Source organism: Salmo salar, chromosome ssa10, assembly GCF_905237065.1.
Source record: "Salmo salar chromosome ssa10, Ssal_v3.1, whole genome shotgun sequence".
In the NCBI taxonomy this organism is placed as follows: domain Eukaryota; kingdom Metazoa; phylum Chordata; class Actinopteri; order Salmoniformes; family Salmonidae; genus Salmo; species Salmo salar.
The window spans coordinates 76,574,806-76,595,676 of NC_059451.1; the positions used below are offsets into that span (position 1 = coordinate 76,574,806).

Genomic DNA, 20,871 nt, shown 5'->3' on the forward strand with positions numbered 1-20,871 from the left:
AAATTACCTTACAAGTTATATTGGCTGACAATTTGTTAGCTACGCTGTCCTTACAAACCACATAGAATATCATTACAGCAGTATGTACCGGTATGTTAGCTAGCTACCTAACGTTAAACTTGCCAGTATATTAACTATAGTCTATCCAACTACCCAACGTTCACTGACTTGATTATTCTCGTCATTCTTAGCTTAGCTAAATGGTATAGTCGTTGTGCTTTCTCAATGGACATTCGGTGCTTTTGTAAATTCGCTCTGGCTATCTATAGGCTGGACAATAGAACAAGTCAAAATTCAACCAAGGCTGAAAAACGGCTTAAGGATGTTGGCTAAACTGGAACACTAGCGTGAGCCCATAGCAAATTGATGAAATGGAACGTTCGCAGAGCCTGTTTTGAGTGATGCTTAGAATTCCATAAAAAATGTATCCCTTTTTATTTTAACACTACAATCTGTTTGTCGGACGAAACTGGGAAAAAAATACTTGTGTAGAAAGTAAATATTCGCACGTCGATGGTGTCAACTGTGCTTATGTCTGCGTAATGAAAATGTAGGGAAAAAATTTAAACTTCTGACTATTTATGGTCTAGCGATCGATGACAAACGAGCTCGCTGCCCAGACTTACATAAATACAAAGAGGAGATTCTCCTGATTAAAATGGTGCCCATGTAACAGTTTTCCTTCCGTCCTTCTCCTCTTCCCTACCTGGGCTGGAACCAGGGGCCCTCTGCACATAGACAACAGCCACCCTCGAAGCATCGTTAATCAAAAGATTTGTTCTTTGGACTGAACCAGTCAAAAAGATCTGAGTCAGTAAAAAGAGCCGTACTTCCCATCACTATCACTGGCAATAGTCGTATACTGTATAACATATACTAGCATAACACATCAGATTACATCAAGTGGAATGACAATCTCACTCAAGATTGCACAAAATGAGCTGAGAAAAAATCATGCCCCAAAATATTTTCATGAGCCGCCGCCCCTACATTTTAATTATCACTAAAAGAGCAAAGTGAACTGCTAAGAACCATTGAACGGAAACCATTGTTTCCACATAGTACCATCATCCTTCCCAAAGAACCCATGAAGAACCCTCTGTGTGTAGCTGGTGTAATGAAGAACCAGGGCAAAGGGTTATTCAAATAACCAATACAGTGACAAAATGAAGAACACTTTTTTGGTACTAACTAGAACCTTTTTTTGAGAGTCTAGAGCGATGCTCTCAAACCTTTTTCCTGGAGAGCTACCCTGGAGAGGCATTTAAGGTGATGACTGATAATCAATAAATAGAGAGTGTTATATAAAGAGCAGGGGCATTTCTCTCAGTATTCCCTGTCCAGTCCTTCGGGCATATTAGCAGCCCCAGACCCTCTCTTTCCGGACCCCTAGCTTCTGCCGTTTTTATCTCAATTTAAAATAATTTCTGGGTAACAATTAGGTACGTTACTGTGATTGTTTTCAGGAAAAAAAGGAAAAAAAAGCTTAGCACAGAGCTACAGTGAGCGAAAAAAGTATTTGATCCCCTGCTGATTTTGTACGTTTGCCCACTGACAAAGAAATTATCAGTCTATAATTTTAATGGTTAGTTTATTTGAACAGTGAGAGACAGAATAACAAAAAATCCAGAAAAACGCATGTCAAAAATGTTATAAAATGATTTGCATTTTAATGAGGGAAATAAGTATTTGACCCCTCTGCAAAACATGACATAGTACTTGGTGGCAAAACCCTTTTTGGCAATCACAGAGGTCAGACGTTTCTTGTAGTTGGCCACCAGGTTTGCACACATCTCAGGAGGGATTTTGTCCCACTCCTCTTTGCAGATCTTCTCCAAGTCATTAAGATTTCGAGGCTGACGTTTGGCAACTCGAACCTTCAGATCCCTCCACAGATTTTCTATGGGATTAAGGTCTGGAGACTGGCTAGGCCACTCCAGGACCTTAATGTGCTTCTTCTTGAGCCACTCCGTTGTTGCCTTGGCCGTGTGTTTTGGGTCATTGTCATGCATGCATGCTGGAATACCCATCCACGAGCCATTTTCAATGCCCTGGCTGAGGGAAGGAGTTTCTCACCCAAGATTTGATGGTACATGGCCCCGTCCATCGTCCCTTTGATGCGGTGAAGTTGTCCTGTCCCCTTAGCAGAAAAACACCCCCAAAGCATAATGTTTCCACCTCCATGTTTGACGGTGGGGATGGTGTTCTTGGGGTCATAGGCAGCATTCCTCCTCCAGACACGGTGAGTTGAGTTGATGCAAAAGAGCTCCATTTTGGCCTCATCTGACCACAACACTTTCACCCAGTTGTCCTCTGAATCATTCAGATGTTCATTGGCAAACTTCAGACGGGCATGTATATGTGCTTTCTTGAGCAGGGGGACCTTGCGAGCGCTGCAGGATTTCAGTCCTTCACAGCGTAGCGTGTTACCAATTGTTTTCTTGGTGACTATGGTCCCAGCTGCCTTGAGATCATTGACAAGATCCTCCCGTGTAGTTCTGGGCTGATTCCTCATCGTAACTCCACAAGGTGAGATCTTGCATGGAGCCCCAGGCCGAGGGAGATTGACAGTTCTTTTGTGTTTCTTCCATTTGCGAATAATCGCACCTACTGTTGTCACCTTCTCACCAAGCTGCTTGGCGATGGTCTTGTAGCCCATTCCAGCCTTGTGTAGGTCTACAATCTTGTCCCTGAAATCCTTGGAGAGCTCTTTGGTCTTGGCCATGGTGGAGAGTTTGGAATCTGATTGATTGATTGCTTCTGTGGACAGGTGTCTTTTATACAGGTAACAAGCTGAGATTAGGAGCACTCCCTTTAAGAGTGTGCTCCTAATCTCAGCTCGTTACCTGTATAAAAGACACCTGGGAGCCAGAAATCTTTCTGATTGAGAGGGGGTCAAATACTTATTTCCCTCATTAAAATGCAAATCAATTTATATAACATTTTTGACATGCATTTTTCTGGATTTTTTTGTTGTTATTCTGTCTCTCACTGTTCAAATAAACCTACCATTAAAATTATAGACTGATCATTTCTTTGTCAGTGGGCAAATGTACAAAATCAGCAGGGGATCAAATACTTTTTTCCCTCACTGTATTTCTCAAGAAAGAACTTTCTGGGAGTGGTCTAAGTGGGGACCGGAAAACTGAAAACGAGCTGTTATTAGCAGAGAGGTTTGTAACTCTTTCGTATTGGTCTATTTACTAATTTACCACCTGGTGATGTCACCAGGCAGGCCAAAACTCCATCCCACCAAAAGAGGCAGAAATTTCAGCCGGTTCTTTTCAAACAGCTCTTCCACCCCTCAAATTGTGAAAATACACACAGAGTGTACAAAACATTAGGAACACCTTCCTAATATTGAATTGCACCCCCTTTTCCCCTAAGAACAGCCTCAATTCATTGGGGCATGGACTCTACAAGGTGACGAAAGCGTTACACAGGGATGCTGGCCCATGTTAACTCCAATGCTTCCCACAGTTGTGTCAAGTTGGCTGGATGTCTTTTAGGTGGAGGACCATTCTTGATACACATGGAAAACCCAGCAGCTTTGCAGTTCTTGACACAATCAAACCGGTGCACCTGGCACCTACTACCATACCCGTTCAAAGGCACTTAAATCTTTAACCCTCTGAATGGCACACATACACAATCCATGTCTCAATTGTCTCAAGGCTTGAAAATCCCCTTGATCTACACTGATTGAAGTGGATTCAACTGGTGACATCAATAAGGGAGCATAGCTTTCACCTGGATTCACCTGGTCAATCTGTCATAGAAAGAGCAGATGTTTCAAATTTTGTGTACACTCAGTGTATATAAAAGACAGCAAAATCTCATTTGAAGCAGTATTTATCACCCAGGGTGGCCAGCAGTTGATGGCTCATTGACATGCTATTTCACAGACATACTGCCCCACTGGTGGATGTAATAATGTTATTTCTGTCTTATCTCTGCAAGTTGAACTACTACTCTCTATCTGCACTCACTCACACACATTCATGAAGGTAGATTATATCCAGGATCTTTCCTTGGTGCTTTGGTATTAGTGATTTATGTATCACTTCAACAACCCCCTCCCCATTAGATAAAGGTATGGGGAAATGTAAGAATTTAATTAAGTACCATTTGTGTTGTTCAACTGAAAATGTTATTGGTAATTGAGACTATTACAGTCACTATCAAATTGCCAGTCTCAATAGGCCACCGGAGAATGTATTACCTTATTAAGCAGTCCGTATACAATTTACTTTTCTTTGTCATCCTCTGGTCACCCTACCGAATTGTAATATTGTGCAGGTTATCCAAGTGCATTTTGAATAGTATAAATGTTTTTGCCTCTCTCTCCATATTTGTTATCTATATCTCTGGCTTTCAAATTCCTCCCCATGTGAATTGTTCATTTTCAGAAGGATACCTCCTGCATCCCTGGCAAAGTTTAATTTCATTGAGATTGAGGGGATGTGAATTTATATTGCATGTCATGGATTAGATATTTTTCACTCAAAGTTAATCTTTTGATCTTTTTTCCTTCACCCTTTTTCCTTGTCTAGTTCCTTTGTGATTGCATATGTCCCTTTTAAGAAAATTGGCATCAGCTGTTCCCATTACAACATCAAAACATATTTGGTATAGGTTGTTGCACCAGCAATAGCCCTGATGTAGAGGGCTGACAGATATCATTTTTCATGCTGCGGGCAGAAGTGGGCGGTCAGACAGAGCTCAAGAGAAAGTGCAAGTGTCCGCTCTCTCTCCTACTCTGCTCTCTTCAAACTATGTCTAGCCTATTGGCTGATATAGCACAGTAATCCCACTAGCCTAATATAATGGTCCACGTGAGAATCTCAGGTAATTTAACATATTTTTTAGGTTATTTTTGCTCATTTTGATATTGCCTGTAGGACCCAAAATTGCTGGGATCATGGCTGGCAAGCGAGCTGTTACATAGGCCTAAATTAACATTCAGGACTGCGGTTGGGTTGGGGACCAGTTCTTGCTGGAACAGTTGGGAGTGGACAGAAAGCCAGCGGGAGCAGGGTGAAGAAATCAGTCCTGCGCAGACCTCTACACTGATGTTTCTGTTGTGATCCTCTTTTGGAGGAAAACATGTTTTTTCTATCTCTCCATTACATCTTAAATCTACTGTAACTTGACTGAGTTTGTACAATTGATTTTTTTGTAATGCTTGTGGAGGTAATTGAGATTGCTTCCTTGACATTGCTCTCTGTGTGAACACAATGACATTGCCCTTGGCTTTAAGTTCGTGCAACAGTGATTTGTTCCTCTTCTCTGCTGTATGTGCTGACATTAGCATAGTTTTATTTTTGTTTGTTATTATATATTCTGCAAAATTATTAATTTCCCCTTGACCTAAATATGTAACTCTCTCTCTCTCCCCCTATCCCTCTCTCACTCTCTCTCTGAGGGCCAATTGGGGTGTCATGATATGCAAATGGAGGTGTGCAAATGCCCTACTTTCTTATGAATAGACATTTGTGTATGATCAAGTATAAAAACAGGTCTACATCAAGAGAAGAAAGCTCTTTGTAGAGCTAAAATGATCTGTTTCATAATACAGGTCTAGTTATTCATTGGCGGGTTTTATTCTGCCATTTTTCTTTCCCTTTGTCATTACGGATGCCCTTGCTGTGTGTTGTTTTCACTTCTGACCGTGCTAGTGAACAGGAATTGGCTTTAGGGGCTTGATAATAATGCCTGAACACACCCTCTCCCAACATGTGGTATTGTGGTGGTTGGTTGCAGTCTCCAGTGTCGAGCAGGTGTCGAGCACACGTGCGCACACATACACACACACACACAGTGTTGTGTATGTATTCATGGATGTCAAGGGAAGCCAGGCTTCTCCAAAAATTTGACACATTTTAAATGTTTTATTTATGATAAAACAAAATTGGCTGTACCTATCTCACCCGAAAAATAATCAGAGCAAGGAAAACAGTGCCCCTCTGTCTCAGTATGTCTAGCCCATGTATTTGAGAATGAGAATGATATAGGCCACTAGATGCCAAAAGGCTGTATTAGCATGGGCAGCGCCATTGAGGGTTTCCACCATTTGTATGTAGTCAACTGGGTGGGACTTCAGACTTCATTGGCTGATCCCTCCTGGTGACCCTGTTGCAGTCATGTCCAACTGGGTCATCAGGAGGGATCAGCCAATCGTGAAGAAGAAAATGTACTATTTCAAAATGGAGATTGGCTCAATGGCAATGCCCATGCTGTCACAGAGACTATAATGGCACAGATACAAAGATGAGTCATCTATCTATGTCTATGGATGCTGTCTGGACAAAAACAGTAAGACGTTGCCGCCGTAGCAATGTCAGTAAGCATTTGGCCTTCATTGATGAAAAAAATCTATAAAATAATTTGCCAATCAGCGTTGAGCTGAGCTCAACTGTGGGTGGTCCTGGCGACCATGCGAGGAAGTTAGGCTAGAAAGCATTTTAGCCAGGTAGCTAGTCTAGGACATAAAAAACTAAAAGCGTGTACTAAAGTATGACAGCCATGGACCATTATGCCAAGTTGAAAGAGAGGAGGATGGCATTGTCGTTCATCTAGTCTTCAAGTATGGTGAGTCAATAACATGTTTTTTCTACTTGTGTGCGCACACACACATAGAAATCAGTACCATGGACAGCCACATGATATTTAGCAATGTTGATTGGACTTAATTATTTTTGGTATCTTTAAGTTTGTTTCCACTGTATTAGATTAATCATATATACAGTTGAAGTCGGAAGTTTACATACACCTTAGACAAATACATTTAAACTCAGTTTTTCACAATTCCTGACATTTAATCCAAGTAAAAAATTCCCTGTTTTATGTCAGTTAGGATCACCACTTTATTTTAAGAATGTGAAATGTCAGAATAATAGTAGATAGAATTATTTATTTCAGCTTTTATTTCTTTCATCACATTCTCAGTGGGTCAGAAGTTTACATACACTCAATTAGTATTTGGTAGCATTGCTGTCACGTTCTGACCTGTAAAGGTGTTATTTGTTAGTGTTTAGTTTGGTCAGGACGTGGCAGGGGATATTTGTTTTATGTGGTTCAGGGTGGTTGTGTGTATGTGTCCATGTAGAGAGGGGTATTTGATTTATTAGTCCAGGGTTTTGGTTATTGTTCTATGTTAGTTTATTTCTATGTTCTGTCTAGTCATTTGTATTTCTATGTTTAGTTAATTGGTGTTGGGGCCTTCAGTTGGAGGCAGCTGTCTATCGTTGCCTCTGATTGAAGGTCCTATAATTAGGGGTGTGTTTGTATTGTGGGTAGTTGTATTCTGTTTTGTGCTTGTCACATGACAGAACGGTTAGTGTCGGTTCTGTTAATTGTTTATGTGTTTATTTTGTTTCTCCTTCTTATATATTTAAAAGAGAAGATGAGTATACACTTCCCTGTTGCGTCTTGGTCCACGACACGCGTTACAATTGCCTTTAAATTGATTAACTTGGGTCAAATGTTTCGGGTAGCCTTCCACAAGCTTCCCACAAGCTTCCCACAAGCTTCCTTCTGACAGAGCTGGTGTAACTGAGTCAGGATTGTAGGCCTCCTTGCTCGCGCACGCTTTTTCAGTTCTGCCCACAAATTTTCTATAGGTTTGAGGTCAGGGCTTTGTGATGGCCACTCCAATACGTTGACTTTGTTGTCCTTAAGCCATTTTGCCACAACTTTGGAAGTATGCTTGGGGTCATTGTCCATTTGGAAGACACATTTGCAACCAAGCTTTAACTTCCTGACTGATGTCTTGAGATCCACATAATTTTCCACCCTCATGATGCCATCTATTTTGTGAAGTGCACCAGACCCTCCTGCAGCACAGCACCCCCAAAACATGATGCTGCCACCCCCGTGTTTCACAGTTGGAATGGTGTTCTTTGGCTTGCAAGCCTCCCCCTTTTTCCTCCAAACATTACGATGGTCACTATGGCCAAACAGTTCTATTTTTGTCCTCAGACCAGAGGACATTTCTCCAAAAAGTACGATCTTTGTCCCCATGTGCAGTTGCAAACCATAGTCTGGCTTTTTTATGGCAGTTTTGGAGCAGTGGCTTCTTCCTTGCGCAGCGGCCTTTCAGGTTATGTTGATATAGGACTCATTTTACTGTGGATATAGATACTTTTGTACCTGTTTCCTCCAGCATCTTCACAAGGTCCTTCGCTGTTGTTGTGGGATTGATTTGCACTTTTTGCACCACAGTACGTTCATCTCTAGGAGACAGAACGCATCGCCTTCCTGAGCGGTGTGACGGCTGTGTGGTCCCATGGGGTTTATACTTGCGTACTATTGTTTGTACAGGTGAACTTGGTACCTTCAGGCGTTTGTAAATTGCTCCCAAGGATGAACCAGACTTGTTGAGGTCTACAATTTTTTTCTGAGGTCTTGGCTGATTTCTTTTGATTTTCCCATGATGTCAAGCAAAGAGGCACTGAGTTTGAAGGTAGGCCTTGAAATACATCCACAGGTACACCTCCAATTGACTCAAATGGTGTCAATTAGCCTATCAGAAGCTTCTAAAGCCATGGCATCATTTTCTGGAATTTTCCAAGCTGTCAACTTAGTGTATGTACATTTCTGACCCACTGGAATTGTGTTACAGTGAATTATACGTGAAATAATATGTCTGGAAAAAGTTTCTGCAAAAATGACTTGTGTCATGCACAAAGTAGATGTCCTAACCAACTTGCCAAAACTATAGTTTCTTAACAAGACATTTGTGGAGTGGTTGAAAAATGAGTTTTAAAGACTCCAACCTAGGTGTATGTAAACTTCCGACTTCAACTGTAGTCTAGTTGATTTGATGATGTTTAAATATTTAAGTTGAAATGGTGCTGGAATAGCGGAGGCAGTGTTCCCTTTGTCTTTGTGCTGTCTTTCTGTAACTCTCTGTGGTTCTAAAGCAGTAGTTGTTTAGTAAACTGTCAGAAACATTCAAATGCTTGACCACGCTGTAGGTCATGTTTGTTACCATCAATATTTGCTTTGTGGACTTCACCGGACAGATACTGCTCTCCAGTTTTGTGATGAAACAAACATGTGGTTGAATTTATTTCGTCACTCTGTGATTGTTGTCTTTTTATTATCTCGGCATTATTATATATCATATGGCGTATGAACAAATGGGCTCCGCTACTGACACACACAAACACCTTTCACCTTGTTTGATAAGGTCTAATCTCGGATACCCAGAACTTAAATTCTCACAAAAGTTGTCATTCCTATTTAACTTCTGTGGGGAATGACATTAACAATTGTGATTTCCATTTTGTGAAGGAAGGAAGCAAAGTCTCCTCCCTCGCAAAAGGAACTCTCGGCCAAATCCCTCCCTTTCGCTAATTTCACCTGTGTTTCTGATCTGTGTAGACGCACGTGTGAAGCAGTAAACATGGAAGAAGTGAGTGAGGATGTTTTCAACCAAGCTATTTTGAATCTTAGCAGTGTCCATTCCATAGTCCCAGTCGGTATTAGATAGAACGGGAAAACAACCTGTGGTTACCTCAGTTACCCCATTGGTTCACAGCAAAATATTGACCCTTTTCAAACACAATTTGATTGTTGTCGGGGGTAATATAACTACCGCTCACAGGGCTTGAAATCACCACCCCAGTTTAAATGCCGCCTTTGCGTAATCCTGATTCCTCCAAATAATCAATTAAGAAAACCCAAAACGAAGAACTACTGCTGCTTGTAATCACATAATTCTACAGATTATTGACAGATTCTTGCCGTTTACACGTGAATCTGACCACGACGGATTTGATAAGGTCGAGGGAGCCTTGCCGCAAACCATCATGAGATCTAAGCCCAAGCATTGGTTGGTTCCCTCCAGTGGGCTGTGCATAATTACAACCAGAGCTCAGATGGTGTACAGCAGTGTACTGATCATTAGAGTGTTCCTGTTTCATAACTTTAATGATCATGGTATTTCATGCATAACATGTCCCCTGTCCATCCATGTGCTGCAAATCCTACATTCTCTGTTTATCACACACTTTATCTTGCATCCTCCATTAAGGACACTGAAGTCCCTGTGTCAGTGTATATAATAGATTATTCTCTTTCTCTCTCCTCTCTTTGTCACTTACTCTTTCTCGCTCCCTCTCTCTCCCCTCTGTCTCTCTCTATTTCCTTGTCTGTACACAGGTGTTTTTCTAGTTTCCCAGCTAGCACATAACGTTCTGAGAACCTTTCCTAGAGCTTGGTGAGAGTGTGGTTGTCCTATGGTTATTTTGCATACAACCGTCTCACAATGTTCTGAGAATGGTGCAGAATAGTTGCTTGGCTTTGGTACATCCTCCGCAAATTTAAGGAAGTTGACAAAATAATTTTATTTTCTTGGTCTTTCATTACTTTAACAGAACGTTTCCTAAAAGTTCAAACATGATTACATTTAATTGAATTTTTGGTAATGTTCTAGGAACTGTCTCCAACTGGTTTGCTATTGGGAATGTTCTCAAATAGTTCTGAGAACGTTAAGAAACAACGTTATTCTGTGGTTATTTCAGTACTTCAGCAAAACCTTTTCCTACAGGTTTCCTCATGTTTCTATTTAAAGTAATGTTTTCAAATTGTTCACCGAAAACATTAAGAAACAATGTTATTCTGTGGTTATTTCAGGACTTCAGCATAACGTTTCCTACAGGTTTCCTCATGGTTCGAATTAAAGTCATGTATTTAGAACATTAAGAAAACTTTACAGTAAAAAACAGAACGTTCTTTGAACATGACTAATGTTATCATCTAAGAATGTTATTTAAAAACATACACTAAGTATACCAAACATTAGGAACAACTTTATAATATTGAGTTGCACTCATGTTGATTCCAATGCTTCCCACAGTTGTGCCAAGTTGGCTGGTGGACCATTCTTGATACGCAGCGAAACTGTTGAGCATGAAAAACCAAGCAGCGTTGCAGCTTTTGACTCAAACCTATGCTCCTGGCACCTACTACCATACCCATTTCAAAGGCACTTAAATATTTTGTCTTGCCCATTCACCCTCTGAATGGCACACATACACAATCCATGTCTCAATTGTCTTAAGGCTTAAAAATACTTCTTTAACCTTTCTCCTCCCCTTCCTTTTCACTGATTGAAGTTGTTTTAACAAGTGACATCAATGACCACGTTTACATGCACAGAGTATTCCGAATAGTAGCCCATATCCCGCTTAAGGTCTTATTCGGGATAGCTGTTCATATTCACCTTTGATATCCCACTCATGAGTATCCCTGTTACCATGAATAAACACAATATTCCTAATTTAAGTTCATATGGGTTAAATGGAATAGTAACTGACATATGGACACTGACTGTAGGCCTATAACCTCTCACATGTAGCCAAATATAATATTAACTCCTGCAGAATAAGGAATTTCTTGCAGTGAAATTATACAGCAACTGTTATTTTTTTATCAGGAACAGGAGTGGAGAAATATGATTTCTTGAATGCACGTGTAATGTGTTATCTTTAACACTGTTATGCAAGCAGACAGTATTTCAACCACATAAAATATACACCAAAGACGAACTGAAGTCTTATCAGAAACATTTTTAGTCATTTTATCATCTTTTCATTTCCTTCAAACCTGTCAAACTGATGACATTTGAACACTTTGCACAGGACCAATCTTTCCACTGTTTTGGAGTTATGTTTTCTCCAGGGTCCCTAAAGGAAATAGACAACTTTAGTGGTGTTAATTAGATTACTAATGCATTCATTCTTTTGATGTAAGACATTATTCTGGTGAGTACTGCTTTATTTAGTCTTCTGGGGCTAAAGTTATGACAGAAGAAAAGCTGCATGTGTCAAACCATAGTTGACAAACAAATGGCCTACCAAAAGTCGTAATTATAATGTGGCCTACCAAATATCGGAAATTACAAGTAGAAACTTAATTTAAATGATAGTAAATCTATTATAGTTGTCACGTCCTGACCAGTAAAAGGGGTTATTTGTTATTGTAATTTGGTCAGGGCGTGGCAAGGGGTGTTTGTTTTGTGTGTTTCGGGGTTTTTGGTTTATGTTCTATGATTTCTATTTCTATGTGGGTTTTCTAGTCTTTCTATTTCTATGTTAGTTTTGGGAATGACCTCCAATTAGAAGCAGCTGGTTGTCGTTGCTTCTAATTGGAGGCCATATTTAAGTGGGTTTATTTTCTGTTGTGTTTGTGGGTGGTTGTTTCTATGTACAACTGTGTAGCCTTACAGGACTGTTTTCATCGTTGTTTGTTATTTTTGTTGTGTTCACGTTTATCCAAATAAAATAAGGAAGTTGAGCACGATACCCGCTGCGTTTGGTCCGATCATTACGACGCTTCTGACAATAGTAGGCTGAATTATTATGGAATTATTATGGTGGATCAAACTGCGCAGGTAGCCTACTTTTTGAAGTGAGTTGTTTGACAATCAGATGAAAACATCATCACACAACACCCATGATATGCGAAACTGAGCCTGCGCAGACCACAAAAACAACAGTAAACTGGATAAGGTGTTTATAAGCTTCAACTTGAATAATGATTGGATATTGGTATGCATGTAAACGTGGTCAATAAGGGATCATAGCTTTCACTTGGATTCACCTGGTCAGTCTATGTAATGGAAATAGCAGGTGTTGTTAATGTTTTGTATACTCAGTGTATACATTCCGTTCCCAGCATCAACAAAACTCTATCTATCCTCTATCTTGTTAAGTGTGTTGGCCATACCCACTAATTGGCCACATCTTAATGAGTGCCCGTTTCCTTTGAAATGGGGTCTGTTTGAAAAGAAAATGAACAGCTTTTTATGAGTGAAAAAACATGCTAGTTCCATCTTGGTGGTAAAGTGGACTAATTCCATCGATAGAGAATAAAATATCATAGTTTGAATCTCACTCACGCCATGCCACAATAAAAAATAAATGTGTTTACATGATTAATGCCTAAGTAAATTCATTTCCAGGGTGTCCTATCTGTGCTTTGAGTTCAAAACAGTTATCCTAAAATAAGCTAGCAGTGTTATTAAAAGTCTTGTTGAAACATTCAGTTCAAGTTAAGAAGGTTAATCAAAAACCTCAAGATAACCCCAAAAAATCATTCAAAACATGCACTATATAACAAAACAAATAAAACATTCAAAACATTCAGAGAATGTTCTTAAAACTTTATTTAATTACCTTAAAATAACCCATAATTTTTGTTCTCAGAACGTTAATTAAACCTCCCAGGAAATATTTGCGGGAACCATAGTGAAACATTCTCAGAACCTCCCTGCAACCTAAAAAGATACGTTCCCAGAGCAGGCAAAATGTTGACTTCCATTGTCAGAACATTTAAAAAACGTTCTGTTTTACTGGTCAGAAAATGTATGGCTTTGTTTTCCGAGAACCAATGGGAAACCAAAAACATACGTTCCCACAACTTCCAAGGACCCAAATGATAGCTGGGCAGCTTGCAAAAGCAGCCTGCCAACTTCCAGACACTGCCATACGCTTTGACAGAAATTCTCTCACAGTCATTCTGCATCTGACTGGATGTACTTGGATTTTGTGAATTGATACCATTTTGTGGTTTTGTCACTAGTTAAAAATATTTCATTTAATATATTAACCATTGACTTGTGAGATAGATAGATAGATAGATAGATGAGCTAATGGTATATCAGCCACAGAGCCACGGCCATAGCGAGAGTTAACCGTCCCTCTTCCTCTCCTCTTCCCACAGCTCGCATTGTGAGGAGCCGGCAGTGGTGTGATATGATGCCGTGTTTGGAAGACGAGGGCTGTGACCTCTTAGTAAACCAGTCGGGCTGGACCTGCACACAGCCTGGGGGCCGGGTGAAGACCACCACGGTAAGACAAGACTGCCAAGCCTCGTAATCACACAATCTGTCACAGTTAGAGTGACCAGAGGCCATATAGTCATAAGACCTGTCCAGGGACCTTTGTTTGGTCTTAATGTGTTTCTGGGAATGGCGTAGAGGTCCCTGTAGAAACATTCAGAGCTACCATACCATTAATTTGCTGGAGAACGTAATTGAATATGAGCCTTTGCCACCTATGTCTATGTGGTCATTGTCTGATATAATCAGTTGTTTGTATGACTGCATCACTTAGCTATTTGAATGTGTTACAGTATGTGTTATTTGTGTCTATATGTGGTAACAGAAAGAAAACCAAAGCTTAAGTTTGTTGATTAAATAATTGTCACTCATGCACACTTAACGTCACTCACTGAATGGTGCTTCTGTCGCTATCTTGTCAGGGCATCAATTTCACTGCTGATTAAGGAGCTCCATTTCAATAGCTTCATTATGCAGCATTAATTTGCATCCTTATCATTGGCATGTTGTCTGATGTTCATAAATGTAGCAGAAGGTTGTGCATTTAAATCTACGCCACATGCACTGCAGCTAATCAACCTAATATACACTACCGTTCAAAAGTTTGGGGTCACTTAGAAATGTCCTTGTTTTTGAAAGAAAAGCACATTTTTTGTCCATTAAAATAACACAAATTGATCAGAAATGCAGTGTAGACATTGCTAATGTTGTAAATGACTTGAAGCTGGAAACGCATAGGCATAGGCATACAGAGGCCTCTTATCAGCAACCATCACTCCTGTGTTCCAATGGCACATTGTGTTAGCTTATCCAAGTTTATCATTTTAAAAGGCTAATTGATCATTAGAAAACCCTTCTGAAATTATGTTAGCACAGCTGAATCCTGTTGTCCTGATTAAAGAAGCAATAAATCTGGCCTTCTTTAGACTAGTTGAGTATCTGGAGCATCAGCATTTGTGGGTTAGATTACAGGCTTAAAATTGTCAAAAACAAATAAATTTCTTCTGAAACTCGTCAGTCTATTCAAAATCTGAGAAATGAAGGCTATTCCATGCGAGAAATTTCTAAGAAACTGAAGATCTCGTACAATGCTGTGTACTACTCCCTTCACAGAACAGCGCAAACTAGCTCTAACCAGAATAGAAATTGGAGTGGGAGGCCCCGGTGCACAACTGAGCAAGAGGCCAAGTACATTAGAGTGTCTAGTTTGAGAAACAGACGCCTGTTTATAGTACCCGCAAAACACCAGTCTCAACGCCAACAGTGAAGAGGCGACTCCGGGATGCTGGCCTTCTAGGCAAAGTTCCTCTGTCCAGTGTCTGTGTTCTTTTGCCCATCTTAATCTTTTCTTTTTATTGGCCAGTCTGAGATATGGCTTTTTCTTCGCAACTCTGCCTAGAAGGCCAGCATCCCGGAGTCACCTCTTCACTGTTGACGTTGAGCCTGGTGTTTTGCGGGTACTATTTAATGAAGCTGCCAGTTGAGGACTTGTGAGGCGTCTGATGCTCCAGATACTCAACTAGTCTAAAGAAGGCCAGTTTTAATGCTTCTTTACTCAGCACAACCATTTTCAGCTGTACTAACATAATTGCAAAAGGGTTTTCTAATGATCAATTAGCCTTTTAAAATGATACTCTTGGATTAGCTAACACAACGTGCCATTGGAACACAGGAGTGATGTTTTCTGATAATGGGCCTCTGTACGCCTATGTAGTTATTCCATAAAAAAAGAAGCCGTTTCCAGCTACAACAGTCATTTACAACATTACCAATGTCTACACTGTATTTCTGATCAATTTTGATGTTATTTTAATGGACAAGAAATGTGCTTTTCTTTCAAAAACAAGAACATTTTTAAGTGACCCCAATCTTTTGAACGGTAGTGTATAAATAACATTTGTACATGCTTAAAGAAGGCATTAACTGAATTTGAATAATTTACAAATGTGTTATAGCATCTAACATACACATCCTCCTAACATGCATATATAGGGGTCTGCCAACTATTGTAAAAATCTGTGATATTCTTCTGCATTGTAAAGAATCAGGCAGAATTCGCTGAATTTCCATCTAGAAGTGTCTTGAAGGCTGAAGGGTAGTCATGCATGCTCAGGTCCTCAGTGCCATGGTTCGCGGGCTGAGACAGGAGGCTGGTGGGCTGTGAGTCTAGCCACTGAATAATGAAACCTGTCAACCCAAGGATCGCTTTCAAAGTCAAGCATTTTATGTGCAGAAATCCTATGTTCAGGTACCATTGCTTTTAATGAGTCTTTTTTTAAAGATGGACAGGGGTCAAGGGAGCTGCTAACCCTGTAAATTCTGTTTCAAATAACTCACAGTTGTGTCTTGGTGGACAATTAGAGCCATCTACTGTATGGCGGCAGCAGACTCCATTCTCTGCCAATTGTGGACGATGCTAAGGGATTCAGCTATGTAACCACAAGGCTTTAACAGGGACAAACAAACAAGCATATTTTTCTAACTTAACTACAAACAGACCTCCGAAGTTAAGCCCTGCCAGGGATGTTGTTATAGAATAAATTTGACTCAATTACATTGAACCCCTTTGCCAAAGGATTGTGCAAGTCACAGTAATGTAACCAGTGACAATTTCAACAGATTGTCTCAAAACAATTTATCTTATAAACACATACAGGACATTAACACATTACAATCAGGTTACCAAAATGTTTATGCATTTTCCATGTGTTACTACGCTGTAACGATGTGCGCTGAGAGTCAGGAAGCAAGTTCAGTGAGTGAGTGTTTTAATAAATAAACGCAACATAAAACAAGAAACGAACAACGCACAGAGTTCACACTGGAACAGAAACAATGACGCCTGGGGAAGGAACCAAAGGGAGTGAGTCCAGGTGAGTCTGATGATGCGCAGGAGCGTGTAATGATGGTGACAGGTGTGCGCCATAATGAGCAGCCTGGTGACCTAGAGGCCGGAGAGGGAGCACATGTGACATACACATTTATTTGATTATACAGTACTAAGTAGCACACAATGATTCTTGGACCCAGAAGAATCAGGAGTGGTTATGTCAAACCGTCCTTACATACTTAAAAAATGTCTGAGTCATGGAGCTACACAAGGGCTGTGTTTAACTTCTATGGGCTAGGTGGGACGTTTGTGTCCCAACCTAGTCAACAGCCAGTGGAATCGCGTGGCGCGAAATACAAATACCTCAAAAATGCTATTACTTCAATTTCTCAAACATATGACTATTTTACACCATTTTAAAGACAAGACTCTCGTTAATCTAACCACATTGTCTGATTTCAAAAAGGCTTTACAGCGAAAGCAAAACATTAGATTATGTCAGGAGAGTACCCTGCCAAAAATAATCACACAGCCATTTTCAAAGCAAGCATATATGTCACATAAACCAAAACCACAGCTAAATGCAGCACTAACCTTTGAAGATCTTCATCAGATGACTCTCCTAGGACATTATGTTATACAATACATGCATGTTTTGTTCAATACCAAGTTCCCGTGAAGCAATTGTATTGATAGGCCACCACAACATACCAAGAATGTCCTCATTAACAAGGGGTAGTCTATGTTAAAACCTCTTATGGATCCCTTCACGCGCCAATCCCTTTAGCTGGATTGATTTGACAACATCCAGTGAAATGGCAGCGCGCCAAATTCAAACTACTGGAATATCAATATTCAACATTCACGAAAATATATGTGTAATACATTAAAATAAAGCTTAACTTCTTGTTAATACAGCCGCTGTGTCAGATTTCAAAAAGGCTTTACGGCGAAAGCAGACCTTTCGCATACAAACACATGAAAATCATATTTGAACCAGGCAGGTGTGCCACAAAAGTCAGAAATAGCAATATAATTAATGCCTTACCTTTGAAGATCTTCTTCTGTTGGCACTCCAAAATGTCCCAGAAACATCACAAATGGTCCCTTTGTTCGATAATGTCCTTCTTTATGTCCCAAAAATGTCAATTTATTTGGCGTGTTTGATTCAGAATGACTTTAGGAATGAGGAACATTGACAAACCATTCAGTAACCATTCAGAATAAACATTTCAGTAATGTGTGTAATAGCCCTAACTAACTGATTGGATGAGTTTCGAAAAATGTATGTTATTTATCTTTGTGTAGCATAAGAATAACCAATCAATCAATGTACATGCAAAAACACAGATCTTAAAAACTATCCTAAAAAAATATCTATCTGCAGTAGAGCATGCTGGGAAATATGATAATGACGGGCGTGGTTTTGATGGGACTGTTTTGTTCTCTACAGAGTAAAACAAACATTTTCACACTCAATTCTGGTTATTAACACCAACACTGGGGTTGTTGTTCACCACTGAGTGTTAATTTAACTTCTGAATCAACATTATACATTTTACACTGAAAGATCAACACTCGGTAACACTGGCCAATTTGCTCTGTGGTCACAGGTCTGTATGTGCTTTAGTCACTTGTCATTCGTTGTCCTGCCAAGGAGTCTGGCCTCGCTGTAATAATATGGATGAGGAGTAGAGCAGGCCTTATCCTGATTAAATAAATACCTGCAGTCACACATTCCAATCACAGAGATTCTTGACACAGGCATGTATGCAGCTAATGAGCCAAATCCATTTGAAAAGCCCCTTAGTGTTATTTTTTTACTACACATACTCTAGTCTTGACCTGAATTATGTCAAAATCATGTTTTCATCAAATAAGATGATGATATTTGAATGAAACCAGATCAAAGTAGAATGACCAAAGTATGAAAAATGGCTGTTGCTGGTACGTTGATAAGTTTGATCATAAGGTTACTGGCTTCATCCACTGTGTCAAAAACTTGAATTCAGGATGCAGGATAATTGATGCTTCATGTGACATAAAATAATGCTCCTCATTTTATTACACCAATGGTCTTATTCTCTTAACTATTTTAAACAAGCACCGCCTTGTAACCATCATTGCAGAAGGTGTGTTAGCAGAGGGGTGTGGTTTACATAGCTAGCTAGCCATTCTGCTAGTGCCAAAGTTTGACTGCAGGGTGCCAGCAAATATAAATACCCGTTTCTCCTAATTATTATTGGCCAGAAAAAATACGTTTCGAAAAAAATAAGCAAAGACGTTTGATTTTATCCACATAGGCATGTGAGAGACTCCCTAAACATATGGAAGAAGGTACTCTGGTCAGATGAGACTAAAATTTAGCTTTTTGGGGAAACATTTAAATGTCTTGGAATGGCCTAGTCAAATCCCAGACCTCAATCCAATTGATTGCTGTACACCCCATGGAACCCATCCAACTTGAAGGAGCTGGAGCAGTTTTGCCTTGAAGAATGGGCAAAAATCCCAGTGGCTAGATGTGCCAGGCTAATAGAGACATACCTCAAGAGACTTGCAGCTGTAATTGCTGCAAAAGGTGGCTCTACAATGTATTGACTTTGAGGGGTGAATAGTTATGCACGCTCATGTTTTCTGTTTTGTTGTCTAATTTCTTGTTTGTTTCACAAAAAAAAATATTTTGCATCTTCCAGTGGTAGGCATGTTGTGTAAATCAAATGATACAAAGCCCCCAACAAATCAATTTTAAATCCAGGTTGTATGTCACATCCTGACCAGTAAAAGAGGTTGTTTTGTTATTGTAGTTTGGTCAGGGCGTGGCAGAGGGTGTTTGTTTAGAGTGTTTCGGGGTTTGTTGGGCTATGTTCTTGTTAGTTTATTTCTATGTTAGTTCTAGTATGTCTATTTCTATGTGGTGTTTATTGGTTGACCTTCAATTGGAAGCAGCTGCTCCTCGTTGCTTCTAATTGAAGGTCCTATTTAAGAGGGGTGTTTTGTCTATGGGATTTGTGGGTAGTTGGTTCGTGTATAGCTGTATGCCTTACAGGACTGTTCGTCGTCTTTGTATATGTGTGTTTTGTTTTGTTTTTCCTTCTTTCTGCCAAATAAAAAGAAGATGAGTATACACATTCCCGCTGCATTTTGGTCCACTTTATACAACGGCCATGACATTGTAAGGCAATAAAATAGTCAAAATGCCAAGAGGATGAATACTTTCGCAAGCCACTGTATTTTACACACATCATAGGTGTCCATTACAATATATTCAATAATTGTAATGCGTTACTTGTCACCAGTACTTGTGAATAAAACTAAATACATTGTGCTACATACAGTATGCGCCTACAGTAGAAACGACAACATGATATACAGAAAATAAGGAACTTACTTTGGTGGGGACACACATGTACAAAGTTATTATTTGTAAGGAAAACAAGGAAGGCAAAGGGAGCGCCAGCAAGAAAATGTTTCAATTCTTGCAAGACTCCGCAAATATATGCATACTTGATCTGTACAAACATGAGTGAAGTGCGGTGGGCTCTCCTCGAAGAGAGAAGTTTATCCTGCTCAGTAAAGCCTCAAACATAAATTGTCCGCAACGCTGAATGTGAATTAATGAGGAGGCGGAACACACCTCAATTACAACTGTTGAAATTGACAAGTTGAAACACAGCCTATGCAAAGATAATTAGCAGGCAGCGCGTGTTAACTGTCCTGTTGCGTAATAATCACATTATGGAACAATGAGTGCATTCTGACATCACGTGCATAAAACAACTCATGCTGGGGCGACCGTTAGAGATTTTTGGAACTCACATGTGAAAAGTTAAAAGTTAATAGTTAAATAGTGCAATTTCTTTCCTTCTTAACCTCTCTAGGCTAGGCGGGACGAATTCGTCCCACCTACGTAACAGCCACTGCTATCCTGTGGCGCGATTTTCAAAACCTTAAAAATCCTATTACTTCAATTTCTCAAACATATGACTATTTTACAGCCATTTAAAGATAAGACTCTCGTTAATCTAACCACACTGTCCGATTTCAAAAAGGCTTTACAACGAAAGCAAAACATTAGATTATGTCAGCAGAGTACCAAGCCAGAAATAATCAGACACCCATTTTTCAAGCTAGCATATAATGTCACAAAAACCCAGAAGACAGCTAAATGCAGCACTAACCTTTGATGATCTTC

General features: G+C 39.8%; 1 protein-coding gene across 1 annotated transcript in view; it reads left to right on the forward strand.

The window, feature by feature from the left end:
• LOC106561036 (chemokine-like protein TAFA-5) overlaps positions 1-20,871 on the forward strand; it is a 148,387-nt gene that overhangs the window by 94,622 nt on the left and 32,894 nt on the right. The window contains exon 3 of the mRNA XM_014124602.2: positions 13,732-13,859. Within this exon, the coding sequence (XP_013980077.1) occupies positions 13,732-13,859 (128 nt within the window). The remainder of the gene's footprint in view (positions 1-13,731; positions 13,860-20,871) is intronic.